At 35.4% G+C, this 25,285-nt stretch overlaps 6 protein-coding genes across 10 annotated transcripts; 3 read left to right on the forward strand and 3 right to left on the reverse strand.

The window, feature by feature from the left end:
* The first annotated feature begins 382 nt into the window (after window positions 1-382).
* On the forward strand, window positions 383-1,773 carry LOC112455177 (ejaculatory bulb-specific protein 3-like). Its single transcript, XM_025016946.1, has 2 exons — window positions 383-617; window positions 1,432-1,773. Exons 1-2 carry the CDS (start codon window positions 425-427, stop codon window positions 1,596-1,598), a joined length of 360 nt encoding a protein of 119 aa, XP_024872714.1. The 5' UTR covers window positions 383-424; the 3' UTR covers window positions 1,599-1,773.
* Window positions 1,774-4,707: 2,934 nt separating this feature from the next.
* On the forward strand, window positions 4,708-9,091 carry LOC112455207 (peroxisomal targeting signal 1 receptor). 3 transcript variants are annotated; one of them, XR_003040836.1, is made up of 9 exons: window positions 4,709-5,052; window positions 5,459-5,826; window positions 5,914-6,364; window positions 6,456-6,999; window positions 7,058-7,226; window positions 7,299-7,456; window positions 7,545-7,712; window positions 7,800-7,925; window positions 7,997-9,091. XR_003040836.1 is itself a non-coding variant. In XM_025017003.1 (8 exons), exons 2-8 carry the CDS (start codon window positions 5,482-5,484, stop codon window positions 7,837-7,839), a joined length of 1,875 nt encoding a protein of 624 aa, XP_024872771.1. In that variant the 5' UTR covers window positions 4,708-4,962; window positions 5,459-5,481; the 3' UTR covers window positions 7,840-9,091. The 3 variants fall into 3 exon arrangements, 2 of the variants coding, with proteins under 2 accessions (XP_024872771.1, XP_024872770.1); XM_025017003.1 differs by having other exon boundaries at window positions 4,708-4,962; window positions 7,800-9,091; XM_025017002.1 differs by having other exon boundaries at window positions 7,800-9,091.
* A 224-nt stretch (window positions 9,092-9,315) lies between these two features.
* LOC112455206 (Hermansky-Pudlak syndrome 3 protein homolog) lies at window positions 9,316-14,658 on the reverse strand. Of its 2 annotated transcripts, none has more exons than XM_025017001.1 (4): window positions 14,050-14,658; window positions 10,611-13,870; window positions 10,399-10,513; window positions 9,316-10,309 (listed from the first exon to the last, which is right to left on the reverse strand). In XM_025017001.1, exons 2-4 carry the CDS (start codon window positions 13,839-13,841, stop codon window positions 10,128-10,130), a joined length of 3,528 nt encoding a protein of 1,175 aa, XP_024872769.1. In that variant the 5' UTR covers window positions 13,842-13,870; window positions 14,050-14,658; the 3' UTR covers window positions 9,316-10,127. The 2 variants fall into 2 exon arrangements, with proteins under 2 accessions (XP_024872769.1, XP_024872768.1); XM_025017000.1 differs by having other exon boundaries at window positions 13,973-14,658.
* Window positions 14,659-16,134: 1,476 nt separating this feature from the next.
* On the forward strand, window positions 16,135-18,607 carry LOC112455172 (cytosolic non-specific dipeptidase). The gene is made up of 5 exons (XM_025016936.1): window positions 16,135-16,708; window positions 16,873-17,323; window positions 17,421-17,849; window positions 17,942-18,415; window positions 18,526-18,607. Exons 1-5 carry the CDS (start codon window positions 16,674-16,676, stop codon window positions 18,568-18,570), a joined length of 1,434 nt encoding a protein of 477 aa, XP_024872704.1. The 5' UTR covers window positions 16,135-16,673; the 3' UTR covers window positions 18,571-18,607.
* A 104-nt stretch (window positions 18,608-18,711) lies between these two features.
* On the reverse strand, window positions 18,712-21,373 carry LOC112455171 (alpha-L-fucosidase-like). Its single transcript, XM_025016935.1, has 7 exons — window positions 21,245-21,373; window positions 20,464-20,752; window positions 20,127-20,378; window positions 19,677-20,039; window positions 19,309-19,527; window positions 18,978-19,201; window positions 18,712-18,911 (listed from the first exon to the last, which is right to left on the reverse strand). Exons 1-7 carry the CDS (start codon window positions 21,287-21,289, stop codon window positions 18,825-18,827), a joined length of 1,479 nt encoding a protein of 492 aa, XP_024872703.1. The 5' UTR covers window positions 21,290-21,373; the 3' UTR covers window positions 18,712-18,824.
* Window positions 21,374-22,041: 668 nt separating this feature from the next.
* On the reverse strand, window positions 22,042-25,119 carry LOC112455173 (alpha-L-fucosidase-like). Of its 2 annotated transcripts, none has more exons than XM_025016938.1 (8): window positions 24,916-25,119; window positions 24,664-24,832; window positions 23,896-24,402; window positions 23,553-23,804; window positions 23,108-23,470; window positions 22,742-22,960; window positions 22,409-22,635; window positions 22,042-22,333 (listed from the first exon to the last, which is right to left on the reverse strand). In XM_025016938.1, the coding sequence occupies exons 3-8, from the start codon at window positions 24,155-24,157 to the stop codon at window positions 22,235-22,237; spliced, it is 1,422 nt and encodes a 473-aa protein (XP_024872706.1). In that variant the 5' UTR covers window positions 24,158-24,402; window positions 24,664-24,832; window positions 24,916-25,119; the 3' UTR covers window positions 22,042-22,234. The 2 variants fall into 2 exon arrangements, with proteins under 2 accessions (XP_024872706.1, XP_024872705.1); XM_025016937.1 differs by having other exon boundaries at window positions 24,903-25,119.
* Window positions 25,120-25,285: the final 166 nt, after the last annotated feature.

Genomic DNA, 25,285 nt, shown 5'->3' on the forward strand with positions numbered 1-25,285 from the left:
ATTACATAACTTTATAAGTACAAAGTTATCTTCGGATAGCATCACACTATAGTTAGGAAAATTATTGTGAAAAACATGTATCTGGAAACTAATCGACAATTCATATCTGTACCTGGAAGCCTATTATAAGAATATTTACATAAGACAATTGCTAATTGGCCATATACATATACATATATTCAAACGCAATTTTATGTCTCATACCAGGTCTATCTGAATAATTCAACGATATATAATTATTACAGTCACGTTTTTCTCTCATTTGCTGTCAGAGATGTATCTACGATTATGTACTACCAGTTTTATCATCATCCTATGCATGTCATCTTATGACGATTTTTTATCTCATGCTTATAGTATATAAATAAGACGCGCATTCGGCCGATCGTTCAATATCTTACGAGTTGTGAAAATAGAAGAAACAATGGCTCGATTAAGTTACATCGTGACGATCGGTATTGCACTGACGTGCGTTCTCGCGGAAGAACTCTATTCTGATCAGTATGATGACATTGACGCCGACAGTATCCTTCAGAACGATAAATTGCGAAATCAATACTACAATTGTTTTATGGGAACGGCGCCATGCGTGACAGCAGATGCGAAGTTCTTTAAAGGTATTGTATTGATACTTATGCATTATAGAATGTTATAACGAATACATTTTTATGACAGACCCTTTGATCAATTAGAAATCGAGAATTCCTCAACAGTGTCTAGATGTGTCTATTAACGTAGAATAATTAACAATTGCTTATTAAAGAAATAAAGAAAATGACAAAATAATACTCCTTAGATAATTTCGAGAGAATAGCAAGTTTTCATTCGGCACTTACAATTAGTTAGAAAGATATATAATTTAAAAAATTGAAAAATCACAAAAATATTACAATAATATTATATTTTAAACTTTTCCCAAAACTGACACTAAATTACTTGAAGATTGTATCATTCAAATGTAACGAAAGTAGAAATAGATATCCTGTATACACAAAACAAGAAATATTATGTATTATTACAATAATATTATATTTTAAACTTTTCCCAAAACTGACACTAAATTACTCGAAGATTGTATCATTCAAATGTAACGAAAGTAGAAATATAGATATCCTATATACACAAAACAAGAAATATTATGTATTATTCTGGACAATCATAGAGATTCTTGTATAATCGTTAACTTTCGGACAGATTTTTTAATTTTTTAAAAATATGACGGAGGAGGCTTTTAATCTTATTTTTTGTAAAAACTGCGTAAATATCAGCAAAATACTCTTTACTAAAAACTTAATTTTTCTATATTCCATTCGTATACTTATTGATTATAACAAAAGCTATAAAGAGGAAAAGAAAAAAAAAGAGGAGAGAAAAAACTTTATGCTCATTACGAATTAAAATCAATATAAAAGTTTCTTATTTTAATTTCAGAGATTTTTAGCGAAGCTCTCCAAACCAAATGTAAGAGATGTACTGAGAAACAAAAGGAGAAGATGGATTTGATAGTCGATTGGTATACAACAAATAAACCTGATCAGTGGGAGACTCTCGTCGCAAAATCTATCGAAGATCTAAGAAAGAAGAACGCTGGTCAATAAATAATGTTGTCGACAACTGCTGAAATAACTGGCAAAGAAAACACGGAAAGAATCGAAAATGTTAATCGTTTATAAAATTATTGAATCTTATATATTCGGAAACATCTCTTCTATGTAATTATTAACATGATCAATGTTTATATTGCAGCTATTGAAATAAAATGTAGAAATAAAACTTTTAGTTTCATTTCGTGAAAATTATGACCATTAATTTTTCTGATACAAATTATGTTACTTATCTGTAACGTTCTTATTTAATATAAGTACATATAAAAAAAAGAATGAGACAATAATATCTTGTATTCTAATATAAAATCCTATCAAAAACAAAAGACCAAGCAAAATGCAATTTTAATATATTACAATCTTGATCAAATTATAAAATATTACAAATAGGAAAATTATAAAGAACGTTTATCTTCATTATTATGTAATTTTATTAAATATCGAAATAAATAATTAAAAAAAATAAATGAGAAATAATTAATTTATTGTTAAGAATAATACCGTCATTTTGAGACCTTCACGTCAGACAATAATTACATTTTAATTTAGTAATAATACCGATTCTACAAAAAAATTATTTTCCAGAAGAGCTATGGAAATGATGGTGATATAACTGAATATAATGATATAATTTGAATGCAATAATTATTCTGGCTTATTTTATAAACGTATGTGTTATTAAACCATAGTGCACGCAGACAATTATGTAATTAGTTTAATATTATATGATTACATAATTATATATAATTAAATATATAATTATACAATTATATTTTGATCTGGTACTTGTAATTTGCATGCATTATTTATGCTCTTTTTAATGTTCACATGCGTGATGCTAAATTGTGCATCTTAAAAAATCAACCATCTATGAGAAACGCAAAAATATCTAATCAACAAAGAACATGCCCAATATTTCTTGTATTGAAGATTTATTGTATTCAAGATATTTTATTTCTATTTATAAGTTTGGGAAAATGCAGATTTTTTATATGTATTTAATATCTGCAATATCATACAGTTTTTCTTGTTGTAAATATCAATAAATGCGAGTGATTAACGACATACGAGTGACGTTAGCGATAATAACGCAAAAACGAAACCAATTTAGTAATCATTTAAAAAATAATTTGCACAAAAAGCACGCAAATAACATGTGCAATTTATTTTTAATTATATACCTATTTGCTCAGAGGTCAAGTATGAGTGTAAGAAGGTATGGGTGGGTTAGATATATGGAAATGTAGAGGATATGTGTGCTGGAGATAGAAAAGGATATTAAATAAATTAGATGTAAGAGGTAAAAGTGTAATGGAAAAGTGTGTCGTAGTAAGATTAAAATAAAAGAGTATGGAATATGAAGTATAGAGTATGGAGTATATGAAGTATGGAGTATAGAGTTGGAAGTATGGAATATGATGGTAAAGTGAGTTAAGGAGAAAATTATGAACCAAGTTCACTTCTTAATTGGCGATATTTAAGTTGAAGTCAAATTATATATAACACCTATAATACATTCATTTATTGCTAATGAAATATCAAAAATATTGCTTTTTCCTTAAAAATAGACCCCTTGGTTTATTCTCAAAAAACATCTAATCTTTTTATTATGTAATCGCACAATTGCCCTATGTATATTTAGCACGATTGTCAATTTTTAATCCAATTAATTTTCCATGAAATACTATGCTACTTCCCGACATTCTTATCTAATCAATCCAAATTATTTTCGAAGTAAAAACAAAATTCAACTTCGCAAAATATAAAGTATGTTATAAATATAAACTATTATGTACTTTCACAAATTATTCTATATTATATATTATACTATATAAATATTTTTATGCATTACAAAATATTATGCAAAAATATTTATGCAATTTTGTGTATATCTCACTGTGCATAAAAAAAATATTTATATAGTATAATATGGAAGTATAATTTGTGTGCGTTTTAACCCATTGGCCTAGTTTAAACCGATCACTTGATACGCGTATTAAATAGTAAATAACTAGTAAATTAGTTTGATTGATCAGCTCAAATATACTATTTGATACGCGTATCAAGAGATCGATGTAAATAGGCCATTAACTCGCTTTACCATTAACGTTACGATTAATATTTACTGACGGTTAATATTCTCCATATTTCTTCCGTTACCATCTACGCTTAATCGCGACAATTAGATAATGCTTCACATTTTTTGCGATACCGGTCGTTGGCGTACTTTGTACATACTATATATACATACTCCATCGTAGATACGATCGTACGAAGCTCACTTGATGGATCTCTAGCGCATCCGCGCCGTACAATTCATCAAAGACGTACAACACATCAATGACACTGCCAATTTTATAGATTATATGCACATACCTGCTAATGGCCGAGCATTCGTCCCGCTTTCGATGCACCCGGGCGAGAAAGTGACGAGAAACGAGGAGATGCTCCGAACTCTCAGCTCACCCAGAGGCTGCGACTCCCCGAGATCCCGTTACTCCAAGCATAGTGGCGATAACACTTCAATGTTTTATATGTCACGGCGATCGGACGGCACTTCACAAGACACTCGCGATCACTCTTCGCGTCCGCGATGCCCTTTTCGGGCAATACCGATCGCGAAACGTACGAGACAGTCCCCGGAGCACCCGTTACGAACGACACGAACTGTCCCATCCCGGAGACCCCGGAGTACCGGAGAAAGTGGTAATTTCGAGAATCGCAATATCGCGGTTCAAAATTTCGAGAATCGCAGGCAGGTATCGTATGTCGAAACGGCGAGCCAATCAGCGTCCTGCGGCTCCTATCGTCCCTCCATCGCCCGCCGCGAGCGCGAACCTGCACACCTCGCGCCGCGCGCGTCGAAGTACAGATGGCGCACCTTACGGAAATGCGATGCGCGGGTTCTTTATTAAAGGGAAGGTTAATTAATATATTTTCTTTTTCTTCTTTTTTTTCCCCCCTTTAAATCGGCGTATTTCCGCATCTCGTCGGAAGAAGGAGAATGTTAGCGTTCACCTGAAAAAATTCACGAACAAATCTCTCATCCGGCATTTCTCTTTGCGCCTTCTGTCTCTTTCTCTCGCGCTTCCCCTCTCTCTCTTTCTCTCTTTTCTCTTTCTCTCCCTCTCGCCGTCCTCGCCGATCTATTGCGCGCGTTCGATCATTAGCGAGAGTGCCGAGAGTCCAGTCCTCGTCCTCGTATCTCCTGACTCCTCTCCCTCCTCCAGTTGTTCCGGTACAAAGTCTCGATCATCAAAATCTTGCTGTCTATTCTGGAACGCACGTCACAATAACTCGGAGTGTATCACAACAAGGACGGGAAGAACGTGGGTGGTGACGAAACACCGAGACCGAGGTGATTCCGTTAATTGTCGTTTTTACGCGTCTGTGGCGGGCAGGGACGGCCCCGACGAAATTGGCTGACTAACGCCAAACTTCGCACGCGGCAAGTGTTCCTTCTTACAATCGGCGCTCACTTCGGATACCGCGAGCGCCAGGTCGCGGCTATCTTCTTGTCATTGAACGATTCCGTTCCACGTAATGCAAAATCGGAGCATTCGCGATTGCCTATCTATTATGCCTTTCATGCGTATTAATACATTGACCCTCACTTTTATGTACAGCTATAACTTTCTGCATTACATATCGCACATAATAAAGATGTTCGGCCTTTTTATTTACCAGATAAGAAGTAGAACATTTCACGTTGCTGCTCCGTTTAAATGTTTCTTAAGTGTCCACTGTTGGACTCGATGTACGCTTAATATTTAACGTGGATGAAATGGCAGATAATATTTCTATAGGGTGTGTATAAAAAGATGAAACAGCAATCGTTTTGTTTTCCTATGCAGGAAGCCAGTAACGATATAAAAAGATGGCATTTCGTGAGTTAGTGGAAGGTGACTGCGGAGGTCCCAGTCCCCTGACACGTTTGACGTCGCACTATGTGCAAGATCATGGCTTCAAGGAGGAAGGAATTCGTCAACCATTCAGTTCGGCAGAGGCTTACCAAGTACCGGACGCAGATCAGTTGGTTCAACAGTTCTTGGGGGAGTCCGCTTGCCCGCAGACGTTTCGAATGGACAATCTACTGCAGGAAATGAGGGAGATCGATCAGGCTAATCATCCTCCAAAAGCTGGGCCGCAGATTATGAAGGAATTAAAGAGCGACATGGACAAAGCTTGGGAAAATTCGTACCTTACATCTAAGACTCTAGACGTAATTTCATTAAATTTATTATCGTTTCGTGCAATTATATTTATTTTTAGCATTGTAAAGTATTTAATTGTCGTAAATGAATTATAGGAACTGCAGGCGGACAATATATGGAACGAATCTGTATTACCTGTTCAAGATCAAGAGAAAGACGCGGATCTCGACAGGATTAATCAATATGGTCTGGATCCAAAATGGGCAGAAGATTTTCTAGAATGTAATACGAATACCGTACGTGACGGTACCGACAAAAATGAAGCCGCGCAAGCTAAGGAGGACAACGATCCAAATTTTGCGTATTCAAAGTTTATGAAATTTATGGCACAAGAAGGTGACATTCCAATAGAAACCAGTCAAACGGCAAATCTGAATGGTACAAGCGAAGAATGGATAGAACAATTTATAGATAATGATGCAACTAGTCTCGTCAACGATGACAATACAGTGTCGAATGACGATACAGTGTTGAATAAAGTAGAAGAGGAATTAGAAGCTGCGGGTACATGGGTAGACGAATTTACAAAGAAAAATCCTGTTACGGGTAATATTTTTAATTTCTTTTTATAAAAATAAGTACATTTATCTTTAAATACAATATGTGATTATTAATATAAAAATGATTGACATTTTAGAAGAAAATATAGAGTCATTATGGAAGCGATTTCAAGACGAATGGGACAAGATCTCTGCAGATGGACTCTCCTCCACGCACCCGTGGGTATCAGAATTCGACACATATTATGATCCGTTTAATAAAGAATATGATTTCTGTGAGACAAACCCTATGAAAGATTTGCCAAATGCATTGGAAGAAGGCAAGAGACGATTAGAGGCGGGAGATTTACCAAGCGCTGTACTCTGTTTTGAAGCTGCTGCCCAACAGGATGAAAATAACGTTGAAGCCTGGCTACTCCTTGGCAAAACACAAGCCGAGAACGAGCAGGATCCTTTGGCCATCTCTGCTTTAAATCGTTGTCTGTGTTTGGATTCATCTAACAGCGTTGCTCTCATGGCATTAGCAGCTTCTTATGCAAATGAGTCTTATCAAAAGCAAGCTTGTCTAACATTAAAGGAATGGTTACTGAAGAATGAAAAATACAACCATCTTGCAGGTTCAGAACCTAATCTTAACAAAGAAGAACATTCGAATTTGAGCGTGTCTACTTTATTATACGAGTAAGTAAAAAATCATTTTTAATATTGGAATATTTTTTTACATGTCATTTTTTTTTAGCAAAGTATATGATGAAGTCAAAGATCTGTATATTCAAGCCGCAAGAATGAATCCTACGGATGAAATCGATGCGGACGTACAGTGTGGATTAGGTATATTGTTTAATTTATCGAACGATTACAACAAAGCTGTGGATTGTTTCCAAGCAGCGTTGCACGTGCGTCCTGATGTAAGCGCAATCTATTTCTGTTGGGATATATCCGAACTAACACTCATGTTTGATTGTATGTTTTTTGGAAAGGATTCCAGATTGTGGAATAGATTGGGTGCCACTTTAGCTAATGGTCAGCGATCGGCGGAAGCTGTAAATGCGTATCATCGTGCCTTAGAATTATCGCCTGGATTCATTAGAGCACGTTACAATTTGGGCATATCTTGCGTTAATCTTGGAGCATATAAGTAAATATAGACCTTTTTTGTATATAATTCTCAAATTATATAAGAAAAATATTAGCAATGTATCGATGAAACTATTATGATATTACAGAGAGGCAGGCGAGCATCTTTTGACAGCATTGAATCAACAAGCTGCAGGGAGAGGCCCACGAGCTAGTAACGTACCTCCTAAAGCAATGTCAAACACAATATGGTCTACGTTAAGATTAGTTATATCGTTGATGCATAAATATGAGTTGATGGAAGCTATAGAAAACAGGTAACATTTTATGCAAAATTCTATACAGATTAATGTATAAAAACTTTATGATAGTTATTTATATGTAAAATACCCATATTCTTCTAGAGATTTGTCAAAACTGAACAGGGAATTTGAAATAATGTAGACGGGCGCAAATGCATTGAAGATTCATACAACGGTTCATTTTTATATGGATTTTATATGGATTATTCAGGAATACATTTGGATTAGGTAATCAACCAAAAATAATAAAACGTTTTTTTCAATACGTTCTTCAAACATTTAGCAAAATTAAATTCTAGAATATTTAGTCAACTAAACACAGAAAATGTATATACAGATGTGCAAGACGTTCAAGATATTGAGTTATCGCACTTTTATTGTACGTATTGTACCGATTCTTTAACTTTGATATCCTGTATATATAAGAAATATAAAACTGGGACAATTAGCTCATTTATCATTAACACTAAACAACATGAATAACAGTTTAATAATATTTCAGGGCAATTTATTATAGCCATAGAAATTTGTTAACATCTTACATTCCTAATATCTATTTTTATTTTTATGAAAATAGTAGGTATAAATATATATTTTATATCTATTGCGAAACTGTTAAGATTGTATCACATTTATTTCTATTGAAAATATTCAAGTTGCTCAAATTTGGATCTTGTTATACAGAGTGTCTCAGGTTTTTTGGTATAAACTTTAGTAATATATTCTATGAAATAGAATATCAGAAATAAGAAAGAGAAATGTTGTATAAATATAGATCTCAAAATGCTTTATTAGAACGTTATCGTAAAAGTCAGAATTTCGTATTGAAGAAATAATAACGGTCTTGCCATAGATATGTAACATGCCATGTACATAAGTGATACACCGTTCGATGATGTTTATCTCATCTGCTTCTTCGTGCTTACTATTTGAAATGATTGAAGGTAATCATGAAAACTTGTATGAACTACTAGTAATGAACAGTATCTCGTAAAATATTGTCCCAAAATGCTGTGAGTTTTAACAAACGAAGAATACACGGATATTTATTTTATATTCAGGTTGGTGTACAGGGAATGTAAAGGCTTCTGTTAGAGAATATCAATGAAGATTTCCTAACAGAAGAGTGCTGCATCATACAGTCTTTACCAATGTTTATTTGCAATTATGTTTGACGAGTTCAAATTCCTACGGTAGTAAGTTCCATATTACATCGATGTATAGTTTATATTGACATAGGCTGGCGGCACTTTGAAATGCAAACTTAAGTAAAATTGTTTCTTATACATCTCGTATTTTTGCTATAACTTTCTAATAAAGCATTTTGGAGCGTATGTTTATGTAACATTTCTTTCTTATTTCTGCTAATAGAACATATTACTAAAGTTTGTACGGAAAAAATCTGGGACACCTTGTATTATCTTTATTTTAGAATTTATTTTATCACATATACAAAATTGTTATGCCTATTGAAAATTTATATTAATACTACTGTAACATTAATAAAAATTTCGAAATCTATGTTTTTTTTAATTAATATTGTAATTCTAATAATGATTACTGGTTATTATGTTAGGGATAAAATTATGAACCAGGTATAGGATAAAAAAGTAACAGCTAGATTATTATGTATTTATTTTTTTTTTTATGATGAATTATAAATATTATTAATCATTCTAACATAATTAGATTTACAATAAAGAGAAATCATTGCTAAAGGCACATCAAAGTTACATGTTTTGTAACACTCAAAAATCGATTACGTAAAACTCGTTAGGATCAACAGATTTGATAAAAACTATTTTAGTAAAATTCATTTCACTAAAGACATACCTTCTGTTCCAGAGCAGAACAAAATCGATTGATGTAATTAATATTAATAAATTTTGATATAACTGCGTAGAGCATTCAAACATTTATATAATTATTTCTAAATTCAATTAATGAATAATTAAAAACATTTTCTTGTATAGATATAATGTGCTCCAAATTTATAATTTTTGTATACATTATTTTATGTCAATCTTTATGTGTTAAGTTATTATCTTTGCTCTGGGACAGATTTTATATTTTTAGTCATAATATAATATATCTATATAGAACGATTCAACAGTTAATTATAGACAAATTCTATTTATAATATCTCCCTTCGAATTTTTTTAAATAATTGATGAAAGTTATTTATCATTAAAAATGCGTGCATCAGCACAATTATTAACTAACATCAGTTTATGTGACTGCATTAATCAGGAACATATGTCTGAAATGTTTGTAGAAATGGCTAATCTGCGAGTATAAGTGCACACAAAGTAGTCTTTCGTGATATCATTGTTAAAACGTGATATCCGAATTTATATTCGTAATTCCTTAGTATTATCACTTCCTTGTCTAGAAATTAGCTAACAAATGATATTTAATGGAAACCTATCTTCACAACTTTAAAGTTGTCAAAAGTTGCTGTCCGGTTTCCATTATCAACGATTTTACATGATCCGCATGCATGATTTGATTGCACATTTCGGTGCATCTTTGAAATGCTGCCATGTCATCTCTCGGTAAGATGCGATGTAGACTTTTCATAGGTAATGCATGTGGCAAATAATTCAGGATTTCTATAAGTTCAGAAAAAAAAAACAAGATTATTTTATTATACATATACTATCTGTTTCACATTCCGTTCATATTATTGTGTTTAACTTACCTTTCATGATCTGCGTGTACAAGAGTTGTAACTCCTGTTGCGTCGTTGAAGTGGCAATTTTGTCCTGCGTTAATTCAATAAGATGCTTCCACTCAGTGTCCTTCGTATATTTATCCTGCAACATGATAAAGTGACAGTAAATCTCCTGGCAAAATGTTTGAATAAAAATCACGATATCACGTGTTACATGTGTGTGTATGTATTAAAAATACCTTCGCATACTGTACTACAGCTTGTGGACAACTATCCATTAGAATTGTCGTCACTTCTTCCGTATTCTGAATGCATAATGTCTTGAGAGACAAGCTTCCATCGATATTTTGCGTTTCGAGAAATTGCTTGACCTCGTGCAAACATTCGACCGGCAGAAATTCGCACGACAGTATGGATTGCAGCTTAAACAATTCCTTAGGTATAATCTTCTCGGTCTCGGATGCGTTGTTAAAATTCTCTAAATCCTTAAAATCGTTCATGCCTAAAATTTTTTGGTAATCTTTGGCGTATGGTGGCATTTTGTTCAAATAGCTCGGTCGATATTTGGCGAACATGAAATATTCTTTATCATTTTCTCCCTGATCCTCCTTGAGATCGGTTTTATGCACCCTTGTTTGAGTTAATTTGCCTAAGTATGATCGCACTAATAGTTTGAACGCCTCAATGAGAGCAAAATCCGAGCGTATCTGATTTTTATTTACAGGTTGTGGCCACTCCATCATGAATTTCGAACTGAAATAATTATGTAAATATTTCTCGAGAAAAACTTGCAGGGTGGCAGCTGCGTTGTGCCCGTCCCTTCCGACTCGCGACGGCAAGTACTCCAGGAACACCTGTATGATTTGATGCAACGACAACGCACCTTCGTCTTCTATTAATTGTATCAGGATATCGGCGAAGGTAGTGTTCTTTATGAGCATCAAGATACCGGCAAAGTCCGAGAAAGTAGCGATCATAGGACTCCTCTTTTTCACTGCGGTTACGTCGAATAGCAGTTCCCAGCGTTCCAAAACAATCTGGTTGATACATCGCACGGAAACTGGCTCCAACGCCTTCTCCGCTTGTTCCTGTTTGTCGGCCTGAATGTATAAGAGTGCCAAGGCGAGTTTAACAATATCGTCGGTTTCGTGCGTTAGCAGAAGATTTATCAGTTTCTCGGTGGCGTACTCCCTCAGCACAGGACTCCCGAAGATTAATTTCAACAGATCCTCCTTCTCCAGTTTACAGATGATTTCTATGATATTAAATCCTTGGAAAAGCGCGTCCGCTTCGGATCCGCTTTTCATCGTGAGAAGCGCATCCGTTAAGAACGTCAGGAGTCCCGGTGCGTCCTGACTGCATTTCCTGGATAACACCTCGGAAGGCTTTAGCCCGGACATCTTGTAGTAAGGAATACACAAATCCCAATCCGATTCATTCTCCGATCGTATATAGTAATCCGCGAGCAACGCGCACGATTGATTGTAGAGGTTTTTCAACTTGAGATCATTCTTGTGCATCGCATCGTCGAATTCCTCGTTATCCACGCCATCGTACGAAACATCCTTCGCCAAGCGTATCAAGGCGTGTGCCTCTCCCAGCAAATGTCGATAAGTGCTCGGACTGGAGGATTTATGACTCCTTGCTGCATTCAATATATCGAAATATACATTTTCGAATTTCGGTAGATTCAAAGAGTACATGGTCCAAGAACTGTCGGCCTTAGCTAGCAGAACTATATAGCTTCTCGTATGCAACAGCTTCTGTATTCCCAGGAACGGTCTTAAACCGATAAGGCTTACCGGTTCGTTGACACTGGGGCAAGTTACTCTAACGCTGTCCGTGCTGTTTGACAATTTCGCGATATGATGAGAAAGACGTAATGTGTAGGACTCGAGACCGGCCTCGGTCAATGCGTGAAGTACCGTGTGCTCCAGCGCCACGTGATGAACAGGTGCGGTGAACGGATAAGTGGTCAGACACGTCGCATCCAGAGAACCGCTGCTTGCCGCTGAGAAGTGATACAGATATCCCTCCTGCGTAGTACAAACGAAACAACTTACACCTTGCAAGTATCTGTACCTATCGGATCGCAACATAGATTTCTTCACACCGGTGATGTTACATTCCTTCTTCATATACAGCGGCTTCAGTACGAGGCATCTGAAGATCTCTAGAATTCCGTCTACCTTGGCATTATTATTTCCAGCGTTGATTTTTAAACATAGTAAATTTTTTATCATATAATTTTCAGACCAGCCTACGTCAGGCGAAGTTGTCTTGATGAAGATTTTTATGTCCGCTGAATTTAGTACAAAAGGACTGAGAGCGTGACCTGGACCAGCCCTTTCTAAGCTTATCAGTGGCAGATTCACCGTCAATGGCTGTGAAGAAGGATCAATAATTCCTTGAGCAATTAGCCTTTGCATCTCATCTTTCTCGTTGCATATCAGGTGCTCCCAGTCTATGTAATTCTTATTATTACTTGCCTTTGCTTTGTTGAAATCGTCTACTTCTGGCTTATACCATGTACTTCCCTTTGTACTCCTGTGTTTTTTATCTTTAGATTTTACATTGGTCACAATTGTTTCATTATTTTTAGGTGTCGCATACTGACAATCTTGATCAATAGATTTGTGCTTTACATTTGTTCCCTGCAGTGACATATCATCATTTCCAAGGTTGCTGCTATTATCTACGAGAGATGAATCTGTGGATATGGACGTCTTGTCGACGGAAGAAGAAGTGGAAGTTAAAGAGCTAAGTTGGTCAATATCTTCGTACATCGAGTTTGTGAGACGAAAAACGGATAAATTTGTATTATCCATGATTGCTATAAAATCTTCCATGATTTCCATGCGTGTAGGTATGAATGTGAATCCCAACGACCAAGGTCTAGGCTCAAAATCTATAAATTTCATCTTTGATACCTGTTGCGTTTCGATCTTGAACTCATGCAGAATCGCACTGTTTCCGGAAGCTACCAATAAGTTCCCGGTGCACTGGCAGCAAGCGATTAACGTAGGTTGCACGCTCAGAGGTAACTCTATCATCTCCAAGCTGTTCAAGGGTCGATTTAAGCTCGGCGTGACCCGCCCAGCAATCCTGGCTCGCATCGGCTGACTCTGATCTTTCGCCGTAGCCCAATTTACATAAATCCTTACAAAATTAGAAGTGGCTCTATTTGCATGATTATTGCTCGCAGTGTCTCTGAGATATTTTGATTCCAGCGTCACAACGTAGTCTCCCTTGGCGCAGTGTACCATGTGATTGATCATGTCTACCGTGGGAAAAACAGTGCGCAACTTGACGTCCGAATTCATCAGCTCCCATACCTCCACGCAGTGTGTGGGCAACGCCAGCAGGAGCATCTCCTGCCCCTGGCTGCTAGCCGTGCACGTCGCCGTGGGTTCATCGATCTGGGCGACATTCTGTCCCAGGAAATTGTGCACCGTTATCACGCGTACCATCTTAGCGCCCAGTTCTTCTTATCGCTTACCTAAATATTAAAAGTATGTTCTTAGATACAAATTAAGATGCAAGTTGAAAATAGCATGAGTATTGGAATACGGCCAGGTACGATTCTTATCCCTTTAGTTACCTAATTTAAGCTAAACTCAACAATTATGGAGATTGTTATATTGAACGCGTTTAACACATGCATTACAGCATACACACTTCTGCCTTCGTTGGAGCTTCGAATCCGCTTTCGTTTCGTTGACAGTTGATGTATGAGCGTAATAAATGAGCATTCGAGTCGATGTTTGTTTGATGTATACCAACGAAGCACGACTCAGCGCACGGAGTCGCGGTTCATGGAGGAGCGACGTTCCACCAGGTGCCTTGTTACGGGACAACGGGCCGGCAAAGCCACGGATGCGTTCACTGGCATTCCGTCAATCGTGCGTCAATTTCACGGAAATCGCGATGCGACGCATACACGGTGGAGGACTCCGAGGATTCGAAAGAGGGAGAGAAAGGACAGGCGTGGCGAATCGCGTCAACGAGCGCGACAGCGCGGCGCATTTTCCGCAGCCGGCGTCATGCTCGAGATGCGTTTCATTCGGCGAGAACGATTATCTAACGCAAAGTGGGAGAGATAAAGAGAGAAGGAAAAGAGTCGGTCTATTTGACATTGCCCGACAAATTGCGCTTGCGCGCCAAGAGCTTTGACAGAACGATGCATGCGTCCTTGTAGCTGCACTGCGTTCATTCTGCGCTTAGAAAGAAATAGATATATAGGGGAAGACATTAGAGAGAAAGACGGAAAAGCCGAAGAGTACAGGGGACAACGTTGGAGTCAAACTGGAGTCGACAGGACCATGGGTCGAGCTGCCCCTTCGACGACCGCGCGACATGCGTACATTGCAGGGATAGTTTCCGGGTAAATGCACTTGGATGAACGCTCGATACACGATAATGATAGACGTGTAGAAATTAATAGCGTTCTAATTAAAAATCAAGGACGACATAAAGAAGATTAATATCATAGTTTCTAAAGTGGTGCTGAGTCCTAGGGCAGTATTCGTGTAGCGCGATCCTGTATAAGATCTTAAGATCTGTCTGATCTCAAGGATGACCTCAAGAGTCCGTCCAGCCAATGAAATGACCGCACGGCACCTCGAGATCATATAGGGACATAGAGCGGACATGGGACATTCATGGATTGATTTTGTGTATTCAAGATCAGCTTAAGTCTATTTTTAGATTTAGATAACCTTAAGATTCTAATCAACGTACGAAATGTTAACATCTTAAAATAACATTTTAAAATCGTACTTAAAACGATGTTAATTATATACGATCGAATTACGAATACTGCCCCTAATAGTTTTTAAAATTTCGATTAATTTGATCGGTGATTAACTATCAAGCAACTGCAGCATTTTGGTAACATATATAAGCATTAACCCCCTATTAGCAATCTGAGGCTTTAAAGCCCCCAGCAAAATTTTTTCTTGCATTTCTTTGTGGAGAGGAAACGGTGTTTGATACCTCATCCCCCTAAAAAAAGTTTATGGTAGACCGTATAATAGAGAGATTGCTGCCGCGGTGACGCCGGTTTCTGTCAATGCGTGTTGAAGCAACGACCCAGAACGACGAATTTGTAAAAACATGATTGCTGACGGAGGGTTAACATATAAAAGAGGATTATTTTATTTAGTAAATTTTACTGATTTAATCACGAGAGCCTTATATATTTTTATTATTTTATTTATATATTTACATAAGTTTTTTTTTTTTTTACAGATAGAATAAAGAAAGAGAGAAAGATATATATATATAACAATATTATGTAACGAAAAATGTTGTCGTAGACAATTTCGCCGATTGAGTTAATCGTCGATTAAATTTATCGGTATTTAGTCCAAATTACTTTAATATGTGAGATGGGAATTTATTCATTTGAAAATGCACCTTTAACATTTGACGTTTAGCTTTATTCTCTAACAGTTTAACATTTTAACTTGATAAAGGAACAAAAGAAGAACGCAATATTTCGGTAATCATCATAATAATATAATATAATGTAACACTTTTTTGCAACAATCGTCTTCGTATGATTCGGAGCAGAATGAAAAACAGTCTCCAGTCTCTTAAAAAAAAGAAGTTAGATATAATTATATCTAACTTTCTTTTTTATAATTCTTATTTATACATTAAATAAAACTTTTTATCTGCGAAATGCTACACAAAACAAGATGAGTGTATAATGTGTCACAGATGTTATAAACAGAAAGAAAAAAAAAGAGTTACGAGAAGAGTAAAATTGCAAAGCCATGTTCGTCAAATGTGTATTCCGCTGCAGTCATATATCCATCATAGATAATACGAGCGTTTTTATCTGGCATATGTAGAAGAATAATACTAACAATAAGTAGATAATGCTGACGAATTTTTAATAATTTGTAATCATTTTATAATGCAACAATGGCGTTTCCGTGAGTTTCTATGTGAAATCTATTTTGATTGGTCCCACGTTCGAATAATAACGAGGACTCGAGGCTCGAGGTGTCATTGTTATTGTCAGCTGTTGTGCTAACCGATCCCACACGACCCACACTCCTGATTCCTGCCACAGCCACAGTGAGTGAGTGAGTGAGGTATTGCGTTATCGTAAGTTTCGCGTGATAGCGTGTGCTCTCTCAAAGAGCGGAAACGAGAGAGTAAAGGGGAGAGGAAGATATACTATCTTATAGGAGTACCAGATTTGCCAAACCAGGTTGAGTTGGCAGTTGCATTCCAGCCACTACACGTTTGATCTGCGTTCGTGCGTTCTAACGGAATTAATATTAACAGTCATGGCATTACCACCGGCCTTGGAAACTTTATTTAAGTACGTTTCGTTTATTCTTTAAAGTATTTCTAATTTCACGAAAGCTAATTTCGTAGAAAGACGTCATTTTTGGGCAGGCTCAATGTATACAGTCGTTTATGTGTACGTTTTGTTTGTAATTTTTGCTCACTTTCATTCGGTTATTTTTTTTTGCGCTGCTATAGGTACATAGACGAGCATAAACAGGAATATATAGATAACTTGAAAGAGGCGGTAGCTATCAAATCCGTATCAGCATGGGCGGATCACAGAGACGAAGTGATTAAAATGATGAAGTGGGGAGAAGTGAGGTTGAAGAATCTTGGAGCGACTACGGAATTAGCTGACGTAGGCAAACAGCCTCTCCCTGATGGCAGTGAAATCCCACTCCCTCCTGTACTACTCGGTAGTCTTGGCTCAGATCCGAAAAAGAAAACTGTACTTTTGTATGGACATTTGGATGTACAGCCTGCGCTAAAGAAGGATGGATGGGATACCGAGCCTTTCACTCTTATTGAAAAAGATGGAAAACTTTTCGGTCGAGGCAGCACAGATGACAAAGGGCCGGTTCTTTGTTGGATACACGCATTGCAAGCTTACAAAGCAACTGGGATCGATATCCCTGTTAATCTCAAGGTATTTCTTAACGAAATAAAGAATGCTTGACTCGATATATTGTCGACTAATTTATAATATTATATTTATTTTAATTGCTTGGAATTTTTTTGTACAGTTTGTCTTTGAAGGAATGGAAGAAAGTGGCAGTGAAGGTTTGGATGAACTTCTTTGGGCAAGGAAAGACAGCTTTTTAAAGAACGTAGACTACGTTTGCATATCTGATAATTATTGGCTGGGCACCAAGAAACCATGTATCACTTATGGTCTGCGAGGCATTTGCTATTTCCAAATAGAAGTCAATTGCGCTACTAAGGACTTACACAGTGGTACCTTTGGTGGATGTATATATGAAGCTATGGCAGATCTCATTTACTTAATGAATACCCTGGTCGATGTCAACGGTCGCATTTTGATAGACAACATTTATGATAATGTGGCAGAATTGACAAAAGCTGAATTAGATAGTTACAAGGATATAGATTTTGATGTAAATGAATTTAGGGAAACAGTTGGAACTAAACAACTAGCGCATAAGGAAGATAAGGTATGTGCATGTATATATTTTCTCTTTTCTTTTTTATAAATTTAAAAATGCATGTTAAATATATGTCCCGATTTATATTCCAATTTTTGCAGACCAAGATCTTAATGCATCGTTGGAGGCAGCCCAGTTTGTCTATTCATGGGATAGAAGGTGCTTTCAGTGAGCCAGGAGCAAAAACAGTAATTCCGAGTAAAGTTATTGGCAAATTTTCGATTAGAATAGTGCCTAATATGACTCCGGATAAGACGACCGAGAAGGTTATCGCTTATATAAATAAGAAATGGCAAAGCAGAGGTAGCCCAAATATTATGAACGTGAGCATGTTCCACGGTGGCAAACCATGGTCCGAGAATCCCGACCATCCGAATTACATAGCTGGCCGAAAAGCAACTCAACATGTTTACAATGTAGAACCCGACCTTTCTCGGGAAGGCGGGTCGATACCAGTTACCCTGACTTTCCAGGAAGTTACTGGTAAAAATGTATTGCTCTTACCAGTCGGCCAGGGTGACGATGGTGCACATTCTCAAAATGAAAAGTTGAATGTATATAATTACATCCAAGGGGTAAGCATAACTATTGGTAGAGCAGCTAAAAATTTGCTAATTGACCATTTTTTAAAAATCGATATATTAAAACGATTTATCTTTACAACTTATCTTTTTATTATTTCCAGACAAAACTACTTGGAGCTTATCTATACGAAGTAGCTCACGTGTAATATTTTTTCTGTTAGCATTTGCTTATCTGTGGAATAACAAAGAGGTGCTTGGTATTTCTTTTAATTTTTTTTAATTTACTTTGAAGCGTTTTACAACTATGATTACAATACGCTGCATTGTATTTGATATTTTTGTTACAGAAAATTTCTATGGAAATGTCATTTTCTATAAAATGTCATTTTCTTTCGTATGTATTTTTGAAAACAATATATACAATATAAAATATATTCTTAGTAAAATATATGTACATTATTTAATCACCAAACTTTAATACCCAAGCTGGCTGTCCTTTGTGTGCATCAAGAGGCAAATTTATTTTCAACTCATCGGATTGTTTCCACTAAAATGTATGAACAAAATTACTTAACTATTTTTATAACATATATCTAAATAGCAACACACTTACAGGAATTACTGACGAATAACCAAGTAGATTTATCTGAGACTTGTTTGAAAGTTTAAGCGAGCCTAACGATAAGATATTATCATCTGGCCATTCTAAAATTGAGGCATATAACTGTTTTTCATTTTTGCTTAATGTGTACCAAACACTTTCTGTTAAAGTATCATTTTGTACTGTCCAGGGCTTAGTATCGTAAATAGCTTCGCCATTAACTGCTAGCCAAGCGCCTGAAACAAGAAATTTACTTGTATATCATTAAGATCATCAAAAAAATTAATATCTGAATCAATCAAGACACTAATACAAAATATGATAAGATACAAAAGATGTTTACCCATTCCACGCAATCTTTCTTCATATATTGGCGTGATAATGCCATCTTTTGTTGGTCCGACGTTCATCAGTAAATTTCCACCACAGCTCACGGTAATCACTAACTCTTTCACTAATCCGGCCAATGTATAGTATTCGGATAAAGCAGCATTTCTGCGGTATCCCCAGGACTTTTTGTCAATAGTCATACAGTTTTCCCATTTGTGTGGAAGGAGTACACCTAGAAAGCAAAATTTTATTAATTTGTAAACCTACCTATGTATAAATGCAAATCTTTATTTAATAATATTACATATTACATATACTATTAATATTACTAATTACATATTAGTAGTTCGTATTAGTATTTTATAATTTTACATTACTTACCAGGATTAAAACGATCAGTGCACGTATAGAAACCACCGTGATGGCACGGCATATCACTACCCCATCTATCATTCACGACTACTGTGTCTTTTACAGGACTTTCATTGTATAACCATGCTAGAAATTCCTTTGATTTCCAATAAGAATCCGACGCTTCCCAATCCCCATCTGACCAAACTACTTCTGGTTCGTACGTTTCTATCAACTCCTGTAACTCTGGTATTATTTTCTGAGTAACAAATTTGTCTGTTGTAAAATTGTTTACTTTGTCTGTTACATAAAGAGGATTGTACCATTCATACATGGAATGGTATAAGCCAAACTTTATGTTTGTCTCGTTACGAATTGCTTGTGCCAGTTCACCTGGAAATTTCATATGAAAAAAAGAATATCTATAAGAATGTTTACATTTAATGCGAAATCTTATTGTTATACATGTAGCTTTATTACCAACGAGGTCCCTTTGAGGTCCCACATCCATGGAATTCCAACTGAATGAATATGTTGACGGCCACAATGTGTATCCTTCATGATGCTTGCTTGTCAATACGATATACTTTGCACCTGACGCTTGAAATAACTCAGCCCATTCAGAAGCATTGAAGAATTCAGCAGTGAAGTCACGTGCAAAGTCTTGATAGGTAAAAGTCGGAGGATACCTTTGTTTCATAAAGTCGGAGTACTTCGTAGAGTTAATTTCTTCTGCAACATCACATATATAAATAACAGTATAGTCTACATACATGATATATTTCATAAATATAAAAAATATAATAACACTCTCAACCTTTCCAATTATTCCAAAACCATTCAGAGCCAAAGCTGGGCACGCTGAATACACCCCAGTGAATAAATATTCCAAATTTTGCTTCATCGTACCAGGGTGGAAGCGGTCGACTGTCTAGACTAGACCAAGTTGGATCGTATTTAGGTGTTTCTGTTAAAATCGACACCAAATTCTCCTCCTCATCTGTTCTAGCTATCACGTTATAATGTGCCTCCACTAACATACACAAAATCAACACAGTGCTCAAAATACATCCAAACAACGTCATTCTGATCCCACGAGACTTGAGCTAATGAAAGCAACAGACATCAAACGGGTCTTTTATTTCTCTCCGTATTTGTATTAAAACTCGACGAAGATTATATTACTGTTTTGTATCGTTTCGAGATTAGATATCGTTACCGCGTATTTTTTAAACCAGGCATTATATATTATTTATCGATACCAATACAACTTGAATGGAAAATTTAAGCGGCCATTGTTTACAAAATAATTCCACAAAAAGCATTGAGTTTTGAAACAAATGCTCTTTATTATATTCAGTTATATTAAACTACACTAAACGCAAACCGGTTTCCTCAATGATTGAATCATATAATCTTGTTCATAATTATGCATGATAATAGAAAAGTGCAATATATATTTCAAAACAATAATTGTAAACTTGACAAGCTTTATTTATTGTCACATAACCACGCAGTTACTGTTAGATTAACGGTCTTCATTTTATAACATTGATCAACACGTATTATAAATGTTATGTTATTTTTTCATAAGCTACATTATTTTTGAAAGTTGACCACAATCGTCTTCGTGTCTTGGTCATTATCACGTTTAAAAAATACAGTATAATTAAAATACAGAGAAGGGACAGGGGACAAGGAGAACAATGGATGTTAGGTTAGGTTTTGTATTGAAAAAATCTATACTTTAAGTCACGACCACGACAGTCACGCAGTACATTATACCACCAATATTGAAAATCTATAGTGTACGTGACGTAAACTGTATATATTTTTAAAACTGACAGGGAATATCGGAAAGCAGCCGTAGATAAAATCGAAATTGCTTTAAATGCGAAGAATGATACGCTACAGAATTTTCTTCTTTTTGTAAAAAATATCCGTTTTATATCCAAATGCAGTATTATTTAACTGCTTCAATTTTACAGAACGATCGCTATGTGCTAATTAATGATCTCTTCACCCACAGTTTAATGTTTAATGTTTACATTCTATAACAATTCACTACCAATTGTGTTTTCGAGGAGCGAGATTCATCTCGACTTGTGTTTTGCTTCTCACGAAAATAAGATCGCATGAATTTGAGTTACGAGGAGATATGAGAGAAATAGGAAAGATTATACGAGAGATAAAGTTTTTTCATTGTAACTTATTTATCTGGAACGATTTTACAAAAATGCTACAAAAGTTTATAAATACTTTGTTTTTAGTTTTAATAAGTGATGTAAATTTGATATTAACATATTTATATAGGTATAATAGAAAATATTTCTATTAAAGTTTTCTGATATATTCTTTTATTCAAACTTTTAAGACGCACGGGATGGCAGCCAAGTACTTTAATAAAGATTTATTATTTTTCATGATTTAAGTACATTTCTAAATAGTTCTAATTCTAATTCCAAACTTGTCTACCAGACGAAATATATTCTTAGTAAGTATATGTATTACATATGTATACAGTAAATACATATGCATATATTGATGAAAATCTATATCTATATATAAAATACTGTATCTTCAACCATTCAATGATTATTTTCCTTAAATTTTAATACCCAAGCTGGCTGTCCTTTGTGTGCGTTAGGAGGTAAACTTATTTCCAGCTTATTATCGGATTGTTTCCACTGAAATAAATGTTCAAAATTATTTTATCACCATTTTTATAACATAAAGGTTGGTAAAAGTAGTAATACACTTACAGGAATTACTGACGAATAACCAAGTAGATGTATCTGAGAATTCTCCGAAAGTTTAAGCGAGCCTAACGATAAGATATTAAAGAATTGAGGCCATTCTAGAATTGAGGCATATAGCTGTTTTTCATTTTTACTTATAGTGTACCATACACTTCCAGTTAAGGTATCATTTTGTACTGTCCAAGGCTTAGTATTGTAAATAGCTTCGCCGTTAATTGCTAGCCAAGCGCCTAAAACAAAAAGTTTACTTGTATATCATTAAGATTATCAGAAAATTGATATCTGAATCGATCAAGACATTAATAAAAAATATGATAAGATATAAAAGATGTTTACCCATTCCACGCAATCTTTCTTCATATATTGGTGTAATAATACCATCTTTTGTTGGCCCAACGTTCAACAGTAAATTTCCACCGCAGCTTACAGTAATTACTAATTCCTTTACTAATCCAGCCAATGTATAGTATTCGGATAAAACAGCGTTTCTGCGATATCCCCAGGATTTTTTGTCAATAGTCATACAGTTTTCCCACTTATGTGGAAGAAGTACACCTGGGAAGCAAATTATTGTTAATATAACAATTTAATCAGTTATTAAATAATATTAATTGCCAGTCTATTAATTGCCATTAATATACTCTCTTTTACATTTTGATAATTTAGATAATTCTAATTATAACAAGCATAATAATAAATTACCAGGATTAAAACGATCAGCACATGTAAAGAAACCACCGTGATGGCATGGTATATTAATGCCCCATCTATCATTCACCACTACTGTATCTTTTACAGGACTTTCATTGTATAGCCAGGCTAAAAATTCCTTTGATTTCCAATAAGTATCCGTTGCCTCTCCATCTCCATCTGACCAAACTATATCCGGCTTGTACGTTTCTATCAGCTCACGGAATTCTGGCATCACTTTATGGGTGACGAATCTATCTGTTGTAAAATTGTTTCTTTTGTCTGTTACATAAAGAGGATTGTACCATTCAAACCATGAATGATACAAGCCGAATTTTATATGTGTCTTGTTTCGAATTGCTTCTGCCAGTTCACCTATTTCAGAAAAAGTAATACGTATAAGAATGTTTATATTTAATGCAAAATCTTATTGTTATTAGATATATGTCTTCATTACCAACAAGATCCTTTTGAGGCCCCACATCCATAGAATTCCAACTGAATGAATACGTTGATGGCCACAGTGTATATCCTTCATGATGCTTGCTTGTCAATACGATATACTTTGCACCTGACGCTTGAAATAATTCTGCCCACTCGGAAGCATCAAAGAATTCAGCAGTGAAGTCTCGTGCAAAGTCTTGATAGGTGAAATTTGGAGGATACCTTTTTCTCATAAAATCGGAAAATTTTGTAGTTCTTTTCTCCTCTACAATATCATTTATAGAATTCTATAAGATATCACATTAATCTCCATAGTATTTTTTAATATAAGAACTAAGATAGTAGATATGTTCAACCTTTCCAATGATTCCAAAACCATTCGGAGCCAAAGCTGGGCACGCTGAATACACCCCAATGAATAAAGATTCCAAACTTTGCCTCATCGTACCAGGACGGAAGCGGTCGACTGTCTAGACTAGACCAAGTTGGATCGTATTTGGGTGCTTTTGTTGCAAATGGCACAAAATTATTCTCATCCCAGTTTGTTATTACATTAACATATGCCTCTACTGTCACACAGAGAATCAGTACGGCACACCAGATATGTATAAACGTCATCCTGCCAGTAAAAACTTGTAGTGAAAGCAATGATTGTTAAACGAGTCTTTTATTCCTATTGACTGATATTAAATCTGGACGAGAATTCTATTTCTGTATATTGTTTTGCTTTCATATTTAGAGATTAGATTAGATTAGCACTCCATATTGTTTTAGGACAAAGATCACATTATTATTGGTCGACGCTATATAATTCATGTGTACAGTTCAACATTTTTATGGAACACTGTAATTCCGCTAAAACCCTAGAAAAAATTTTAAATAATATTTATTATTAAATTTAATCTAAATTAAATTAGCATGCATGTATAGCTGTCAATTTATCGTAAATTTTCAATAATTGGCATTCAAATCGAAAATTCACAATTGTAATAGAAATCTTTATAAATCTCGAAAAAATATTTTTCAAAAATTGACAATTGTAGATTTGATGTAGATTGATTGTAGATTGATGACAATTGTAGATTGACTTTATTGTGGATACGTAATTACAAATGTTGGATTACCAATTTCGTGTTACAAGATTAATTCAGAGTAAATGTTATCTCTTCACTGAGGTCACGTTATCTTTAACCAATGGTAAAATTATGGTCATGTATGTATATGTGCATCTCGGCTCCATTTGGCTGCATTATCGTATTCATAGTGTAATTAAAGTATCATCCAAGGTGCAATCTACAAAGCAGATGTAAATAAGAAGTTGCTCGTGCAATCTACTGCTTGTATGAAAAAAATGATATGTTACAGAATCTTTTTACGTGGATATCTGTCTGCTGGACCACGGGGACCTAACCTGAAATGATACCGTTTTATATTGGACCGCTCGAAACGCCACTCGCACCCATTTTCAACGTTGGAACTATTTGGCATATCCATTTTCTGGCACTGTCGATAAAGTCTCTCCCCTTGGTGCGTGTCCGTGCTGCGCTTATGATTTTCGTGTTGTGTAATTTTACATAATATATTTTTGCAATATTAATAAGTTCAATTACTGTATACTGTACATGCAATAATAAAATTTAATTGCATAATTTTAGTTGATCAACTGTACGTTTTTATTAGCCATCCATTTGACTCACGTAGTGTCACGTACCAAAGTTGCATATTCAAATATTTCGTCATTATTAG

The sequence above is a fragment of the Temnothorax curvispinosus genome, unplaced genomic scaffold (assembly GCF_003070985.1).
Source record: "Temnothorax curvispinosus isolate PA1 unplaced genomic scaffold, ASM307098v1 QBEX01005876.1, whole genome shotgun sequence".
Taxonomy (NCBI): Eukaryota; Metazoa; Arthropoda; class Insecta; order Hymenoptera; family Formicidae; genus Temnothorax; species Temnothorax curvispinosus.